This window comes from Triticum dicoccoides, chromosome 4A, assembly GCF_002162155.2.
Source record: "Triticum dicoccoides isolate Atlit2015 ecotype Zavitan chromosome 4A, WEW_v2.0, whole genome shotgun sequence".
Classification (NCBI taxonomy): Eukaryota; Viridiplantae; Streptophyta; class Magnoliopsida; order Poales; family Poaceae; genus Triticum; species Triticum dicoccoides.
The window spans coordinates 592,198,799-592,207,560 of record NC_041386.1 but is presented as its reverse complement, the minus strand read 5'-3'; the positions used below and the strand labels follow the sequence as shown (position 1 = coordinate 592,207,560).

The 8,762-nt window shown below is 44.9% G+C and overlaps 1 protein-coding gene across 2 annotated transcripts in view; it reads left to right on the top strand.

Annotated features, from left to right (window-relative positions):
• Positions 1–4,005, top strand: part of LOC119287077 (26S proteasome non-ATPase regulatory subunit 10-like) — an 8,967-nt gene extending 4,962 nt beyond the window's left edge. Inside the window, exons 8-11 of one of the 2 annotated variants that reach the window (XM_037566580.1) lie at positions 1,221–1,328; positions 2,727–2,897; positions 2,987–3,066; positions 3,702–4,005. In XM_037566580.1, the coding sequence (XP_037422477.1) occupies positions 1,221–1,328; positions 2,727–2,897; positions 2,987–3,066; positions 3,702–3,765 (423 nt within the window). In that variant the 3' untranslated portion in view covers positions 3,766–4,005. Of the gene's footprint in view, positions 1–1,220; positions 1,329–2,726; positions 2,898–2,986; positions 3,101–3,701 lie in introns of both variants that reach the window. The other variant, XM_037566581.1, reaches the window with a different exon arrangement.
• Positions 4,006–8,762: the final 4,757 nt, after the last annotated feature.

The following is an 8,762-nucleotide window of genomic DNA, read 5'->3' as shown; positions in this document are numbered from 1 at the left end:
TCTCGCGGGATGGGGTTTGGAGAAGGGATGAGCGCTGAAAATAAATCTGGAGGGCAGATGGGAAGGAAACTGAAAGAACGCATGGAGGGTGATCACTGAGGAGTAATAGGTGAGGTGAGAGCAAAGACATGATTGGAACTATGAACTATCTATGCAACTGTACTCTAAATTGTTATATAAGAACATAAGTTGGTGCATGTGTAGGTCCATTGTTACGAAACATCTCTTCTCAACCTCTCCAAACCAGCGCACTCCTAACAAAAATAATACTCCCTCCGTCCCAAAATAAGTGTCTCAACTTTATACTAACTTTAGTATAAAGTTGTACTAAGGTTGAGACACTTATTTTGGGACAGATGGAGTACATCCGTTTGACCAATGTCTTTGTACATCTCTTCACTCTATGTAGAAAAGGTCGATATTGTGAATATCCTAATACTATTATTCTTATCTAAGTTGATGCCGGATGTAGAGGAGGCATAATATGCTGTTCACACCGCACAAACGTTGTTAAAGTGTGCACTTGTCCACTTTATTACCCTTTTAAATTGATGCCAGTAGTTCGAGCCACATAGCTAAAGACAACTTGTCGTGCCCTTTATATATTTCTTTCATCACCCCGAAATACATGATATGATATCATTCACCTGTTGTAGCATATTTATTGTTCTGTAGCAATACATGGGCAACTTACTAGTTATGTTTATTTAGAGGTATAATATCACAAATTACACACTTGACTTGAAAATGACATTAAGAATTTCAACAAATCACACTCCCAGGGAATACTCCATTGCAGCACTTGATTCAAATAACTCCCTTATCCCAAAATCTGGTTGCATCCTCTGTTCCTGCCACAAACCGGTGATATCTTCACTTGTGCCCCTAGGCTGCCACTGGTTGGCCATGACAGCCTGTCCTAGTTGCCTGTCCTGACATTCAAAACGTTCAGAAGGCAAAGAGTATTTTTCACCTGCATGTGTGCTATTAAGTTTTTCATGACAACTGGTGTTGCCTGGTCTCAAGAAACAACGTCTCCTGGCATTAAATAAGTGAGAAACTCTGTTGCAGTCCTCTGCAAGCATTGAAAATATTCCAATGGCTGAAATCATTACTATTTTCAGTGATCTGCTGGTGTGCCATTTTTCCAGAATTGCTGCTCCTCGTATGTCATTTTGAAGTCTAACCTTATTTTCCCCTAATTTATGTTCATGATTTAGGAAGAGTCTTGTAACAAGATCGACGATAAAGTAGCCATGCTGAAATCTCAAGGAAAAGAGGCAGTTAAGAGAAAGGACTACCTTGGCGCTTCAAAGCTCTACACTAAGGTACGTGCTTGCATACTAACACTGATTCCATTTCAATGCTATTTTAGGTGTCTTATGAAGTCACACTGATGTTTCATATTCAGTGTTGGTGCAACCTATTTGGTCATGCTTTTCTTTTTCGAACCCATTGGCACTTGCACTGAGGTTGTTTTTCCATAAGCGAGCAGCCTACAAAGGCTAGGCCTCGGATGCAGCTGGTTGAGCACGCTGACGGTTGGTGGTACAGTTTGTGTTTTGCTGACCTTTTAGTTAACCGAGAATTGATGGCTGTGTAACTAATACGGCTCGGAACTAAAATAGCTAGCCGGATTATAAACATAGTAAATTATGCAAAACCACATGTGACACATAACCGTAGATGCTATGGTACTTATAGTTTCACCAAACCATATGTGGTTAAATTTATAAGCATGATGGCTTCAGTTGCCACCTGCTGGGCCATCCGATGCCTCGTTCCTCCATCCCAGCATAAGAGCGTATTAGTCACTGTTTTGGACTATTCCATTCACTGCCGCTGCGTATTATTCCAGAAACCGACTGATCTGCCTCATGTTACGCACTGCCTGCTAAGAAGAGCTCTCCACCAGTCCACGCCTAATTATCCAATATACTATCTGATGGTATTAATACATGAACGAACCAATGGACTAGGACATATCTTCTTTCCTTGATTTTGGGCCATGTTCGTGCCAAGCAATCAAACTTGGGCAGTGTGACTGGCTCTTTGGCTGGGTTGGTGCAGTACCGAGTGGTGACGCTACGAGAGTACAAGTTTTCACTTTTGGGCAGGCACAGGAGTTGTTATGCTGGAGAGAATCTCTTGATCTGTATGCATGTAGGATGTAGCTATCTGAATTGCACTAATAACGTACTCCCTACTATATTGGCACATCAGATTGCCTCCGTGCTAGGGAGAGGCAAACAACATGGTGGTGCCGCTGGGGCCACCTTATTACCCTTGTGCCATTAACCGAAGACCTTTACATCAAGATAATATAGCCTGGGGTTATATGTCACATGCCAAAATACTCAAGGTTTTCCGCAAGTACGACCACAGAATGAGGGTTTTCCAATATTTACTCTATTAATTTCCACTATGTAAACTACATGTTGGATCAACTCTAGGATGTCTTCCGGGTTTGTGTTAGAATAATTTCATGAGTAACCTACAAAGAATAGAGATAAATTAGAAGGAAAACTAGCTCTGCTGGTGAAATTTGCAAAGTAGCGCTGTCTGCCTTTTGTCCCAAAAAATTGCGATGTAATCTTCATTGCTGCATACTAGAGTACAGAAACTACCAAAGTTTAAAATGACCGCAAAGTAAAATCCTCTCTAGTCGATAGTTTTATTCTGGGGCATGACTCATATTATGTATTTTCGTCTTCAATTTAATGCAGGCACTTGAACTAAGGTATTTAGATGAAACATTGTATTCAAATAGGAGCCTTTGCTACCTGAAAATAGGCAAGCCACAGAAGGCTTTGCTGGATGCTGATCTTTGCATTGCAAGAAAACCCGAGTGGGTGAAAGGTTACTACCGGAAAGGAGCTGCTCATATGTCGCTCAAGGTCAGAAATCTCTGACAGTTTGGTAGTTATCTGTTGCCCTTTTTTACATTTGGCGTCGATTCATCTGTCCAACGTTCTGTTGTCGGCAGGAGTACGAGGAAGCATCCGAAGCTTTCCAAGATGGACTGGAACTGGATCCTGGGAACGATGACATAAAGAAAGCATTGCTGTAATGTGTCTATCTTTTATTCATCTAACACAAGGTTAGGACAAATCATTTGGATGCAGCCATCTCAGTAATGCATGCTGTGGCTGTTGCTTTCATACAATGACCAAGTCTTCATAAGTTTAGCTACTGCGGAAACACGAAACTGACAGTACTGAATAATTGCGGCAACCTTGTGGGGTGGTGGAACCATGTGGGTACTCCGAGGTGAGGGGAAATTCAGCAGGCTAGTCTTACACATCTGTGGGAACCTCATCAGTCGCTTTCAGGATTCCAGGAAAAAATCATAGCAACAGAGCTCATCACGACTAATTTTGTCTGGCGATGATGCTCCCTGTTCTGCCCAAAAGCTAGCACATCATTGATTGGTATCACATGACCATTACACACATACAACGCATCACACACGCATACACCGCTGACTGATCTGTGCAGCATATATCCATGACAACATATATATCTTGCAGAAGCTTTGGAGTATATTTGTATCTATCACCATTTCTCATTCGCCTTTTTTCCCCCAAAAGAGGGATAACACCCTCGGCTTCTCATCACCGAGTGATGCATACAGCCCTCCATTATTCAATTTGAAGTTTCAATTTCTCATGCGTGTTTGATTGATACCCTTCTGTCCGCAGGGAGGCTTGGGAGGCGATGTCAAAGGATCAAGCCGCTGGAGGAAGCATCGAGTCCACAGATTAGGCCGGCATTGCTCTGCCTGCACATGCCTCGTTGCGTTCCTTCTGATTCCGTATTGGCGGTTTGATCGTAGTTTTCTAGTGGAACCTGTGTAGAGTTTTTTTTTGAACACAGAATAGACGTAGATGCTCATACATACATATGGAACATGTGTAGAGTTATTTTGTGCAGAACCACGACCCTGCGGTTGCATGTCTAGTGTATGGCGAGTCGAAGGGTCAAATGCAACTAGAGTTAATCTCAGACTCTCCGTGACGCTTGTCTGACCGTTCTGGAAATGACTCTTTCTGCTAACGTGTTTGTGACCTATTTATGTGGTCTGCTCTCGAGGATAGGGTCGATTGATCCGGGACTGTTGTGATCTGAGATGTGATCCGGGACTAGTGCACGGTACTCTTTGAAATGTCAGTTTGATTTTCAAATGTGGAGTGCAATACCAATTAAGGCTGCGTTTGGTGCACAGGAATTATGCAGGTTCGATTTTCATGGGAATATTTTCCTGTAAGCCCATTCGCTCCACAGGAATCAGCACTGTTCATTTCACAGGAAAGTGCCCTCGATCTGTACTTTTCATGGGAAAGAGAACATCTACTCAGACCAAAGGAAACGCCCTGTTGAAAACCTATGGTTTGCACTGTTCACCCACCTTCACTTCCTATACTTTTATCCATTCCTTTGCTTTGCTCTCCTCCAGTCCCTAAAAGACTCCTTTTGAAAATCCCACAATTGCTTTTTTGTGTGATGAAAACATATATTAACTAACGTAAACCATTAGAAGACCTTTATAGAAATTGTAAAATACATGCAAATTTTCAGGGGTGCTGAAGTCTTCTCTGTCTGAGCAGAGCAAACTTGTTTAAACCCAGAAACTTGTAGAAGCATCCGCTGGGAAGTCGACAATGTAATCTTATCATATAAACTTGGTCAAACGTAGAGAAGTTTGATTTTAAAAAAGTAACAATACACTTTATAGTAGTACTTCTGAACTGAGAGAGTATTTGTTCTTTTCACCTGCAAAGTTCGAATGAGTATTTGTTTCCCTGATTGGTAACGGGAATTATTGATAAATACAACAGGAACATATGACGCAAGCACGGCCAGAACAAAAGAAAAACGAAGAAACTTATAAGATGGCTGGTGGTTAATTACAAGGGAAGTAGCCATACATATACTGATTTTACATCTTCCTTTTCTCATTTCGCGTCCAAACGAAACTAACGACAGCAAGGACGGAAATGAAGCAGAGTTTTGCGCATGCAAATGATGCCAAGATCACGGCCATCGGCCGGCTTCCCCTAAAAGCTCCGCCCGGCCGGCGGCCTCACAAGAAAGGCCGCGTGTTGGGGACGAAGACGAACGGCGTGGCGAAGCACGGCTCCACGCCGCCCCACGCCGGGCACGACGCCGGCGGGCCTTTCAGCGCCGCCATGTAGATCGCGGCCAGCTTGCGGACGGCACGGCGGGGCCAGCGCAGGCGGAGGCGCCGCAGGAGCCCGCGGCAACGGCCACGGCCACCGCCTGCCCTGCCACTGCCGCCGCCGAGCCGGGCGACCTGGAGCTTACGGCGCCGGCCGAGCCCGAGGCCGCGCCACAGCACCCCCCGGCGCCGCGGCATGAAGCTGCATGGCGCGCCCTCCCCCATTCTTCTCGTGCCTCTCCTCCCTTTCTCCTCGTCTCGGTGGGTATGCCGCTATGGTATGGCCTGCAGCCTCGTACTTCTTTGGCGTAGTGCTTTAGGAGGAGTCAACTTTGGGAAGCAGCCAAAGCTCGAGGTACTGCTGGTGCTGTAGTTGGCGTCATGCAAAGCCATATCCATCTATGGTCTATCTCCAGCAGCCCTAGCTATATCTCTAGGGGCATTGCCGTTGCGTGGCTCACCCCGCATGCGGCTCCAGTCTTTCTCGTACGTTGGCCGGGTTCCGGTTCCAGTACTAGCTGGCCAGTGTCATCCCTCCCGGCCACTTTGGTTTTGGATGCTTTCCCTGTCGATCACGTCCACAAGGCGGCGGGTTATGGCGCCCACGCACTCTCGTACGTACGTGGCGGCGGAGCGGTCACCGATGGGACAACGCTACACCTAGGTAAATTCTTCTATGTATCTTATTACGAACAGGCTTAGGTGGAAATGTTTGATTTTCCTTTTTCCGTTTTATGGGTATTTTTGAATGTTGGGTGAGTGTAAATGTATACACGTAAATAATATACAATATATGTGAAAATTGCATTATTATATGATTATTTTTTGCATAAAAAGTAGTGCAAGTCACGTGTATAGTTCTGTGATGTTTTTGTTTCATTTTTTTTCTTCTGAAAGGATAATGCATTCCTTGTTAGAAACTCTTTTTTTGTAGAATTTCACTACTGCATGTATCTTTCTCGCATATTATAAAAAAATGTAATTTATGTGTAAATTGTGTGCAAATTTTGTCATTATTTGGTTTACTTTAAATTTTGTTTTTTTTCTTGGAAGGTAATACCAATATCACTAATTCATTCATGTGGAGGAGCGGTCACCGATTTCATCATGCTAATGATTAAAGCCACATATACGAGCAATAGGACAAGCACCATTTCATAATAGATGTATCAGATCAATTGTTAAAACAAACATGTTGTTCGTGAGCTCCCAGGGCGGGCATGCGAGAAAAAGAGATGCGTGGACGCTTGAGGAAGAAGAGGAGGACGATCACGTACCTCGTAGAGGAAGTCGAAGGACCCTGATGTAGCAGGCTAGCAGCAACATGTAGCAGTCCTTGTAGTAATGGCGCCCCGACTGGTCGTAGAGCGTGTCCTGCGCGCCCAGGAATCGGCACCCAACGAACGCCGCGTTGTCCGCCGACACCCGCAGCGCCACCGCCTGCTTCCCCGTCGCCCCGGCGTTCGGCACCGGCGTCGTGTTCTGCCAATGCAAGCGTGCGCGCGAATTAGGACACCCAATCAACATGCTTAGGGCTAGACATGGGGTAGCGAGTAGCAGGTACAGCAGCGGCGGTACCTTGAAGGTGATGTTCCTGGGGATGTCACGGCAAACGACGCCGAGCCGTACGTGCCGAGCGGGCGTGTCCGCCGTGTCGCCCCACTACACAATCGTCTTGTCGGCGCCGGCGCCCTCCAGGGTGATGAACGCGCCCCATACGAAACCATCACGAAAAATAACTAATGAGTGACTTTTGTACCTGGAGTCAATCCTTACCGCTGATCCGTGACTTACCGCGGATCTGTGATGGACACATAATCATTGTTGCCATGCATTAATCAAAGAGAATGTCATTGAATCTTGTCCACCATAAGGTGCCTCCTGGCTACTAAATTCTGTGATGGTTTGGTATTTTGCATGACGAATATAGTAGGGTCATATGAAACTACAATTGTATGATACCCGTATTTTTTTAATGTAATATCCACTCCCTCCGTTTCTAAATATTTGTTTTTCTAGACATTTCAAATGACTACTACATACGGATGTATGTAGACATATTTTAGAGTGTAGATTCACTCATTTTGCTCCGTATTAGTCACTTGTTGAAATGCCTAGAAAGACAAGTATTTAGGAACGGAGGGAGAACATGGATAAGTTAGTAGTGGGACCTATGTGTCATCAACTTAATAAAAGAGAAGAATCACGTGTACATGTTTTCTTTAGACCAGCATGTATGTATAGGTTGAAGCACAGCTCAGCCGACGGCCTTGTAAAGCCCATTGAACACAGTGGCCTTACTTATCTTCAGCATAGCCCGCAGCCTAGCAAGCCTAGAATAACGACGTCTCCTGTTTACAGTGTAGGTTGACACTCGTCGACCAAACGTACACCGGGAACTCCTATCCGCCGCATTTTGTGGCAAATAGACTCACGACGCACACATAGCAAGCCTAGAATAACGGCTTCTCCTATCTGCCGCGTAGGTCGACACTTGTCGGCCAAACAAGCACCGGGAACTCCTATCTGCCACATTTTGCGGCAATAGACTCACAACACACCCATACGTAGCCTTGCAAACAATCACCGGGAGCTCCTATCTGCCGCATTTTATGGCAAATAGACTCACGATGCACACATACACAACCTTGCTGCCCCGCAAACCTCCTGTTGTTATGCACTCAAACCTAGCCTTTGAAACCACTGAACTTTTGTAACCAAACGAGCAGCACGGAGTTTTTAAGAACTATAAGCAGCGACAGATTTGATTTTTTTTGAAAATTTTGAATGTGTCTTTTTACGAAAAATGTATACTTTTTGAAATGCAAATATTTTTAAAAATTATGAATAAAATTTCTAAAATTCATTTGTTCAATTTCCGACTATATTTGGAACCCTGAAAACGGAAAAAATTCTCGAAATTATGAACAACTTGAATATTTTTTAGAACAATTTACTAAAAAATAAGAACATTTTTTTGCATCTGAGGACAATTTTTGAAACAATTTTTTAATCCACAAATAAATATATGAAATTGCGAACTTTGTTTAAATACTCAAACATTTGTCAAAAACACAAACTTTTTTGAATCTGCGAACATGTGTATATGTTTTGTTAAGACCAGCATGCAAGTATAGGTCGAAGCGGAACACAACCCATAGCTAGCAAAACGCCCTCTCTTTAGATTTTTCTGAGCTCGCCTTTGCTAGGGTGGGGGCAAGGTGGGGTGGTGTATGCCAGCTCTGGCCGGGCATGGACCTGGTGCTGTTCAAGGGTGGGGAAGCAGGTGCCTTCCCACCCATCCCCTTTTTCATCTTGGTTACAGCCTGGGGCAGGGATGGAGTTGGTGCCATGGATGCCGGGGCGACAGTATTGGTGGTGGGGGCCACGGTGCTCAGGGGCGGAGAACGTGGCTCGGGCGCTGTCTTGTGACCACGGCTCGGGCGCTGTCTAGTCAGATTCGTCTGGATTTGACCCCTGTTCGTCGGGTGCAATGCAGGGTGGTGGCAGTGGCCCTCTGGGTTCCTGCGTAGATGTGGGCTACGACTGCGTGGATGTGGCGCATGGTGGTAGCTCGGGTCGA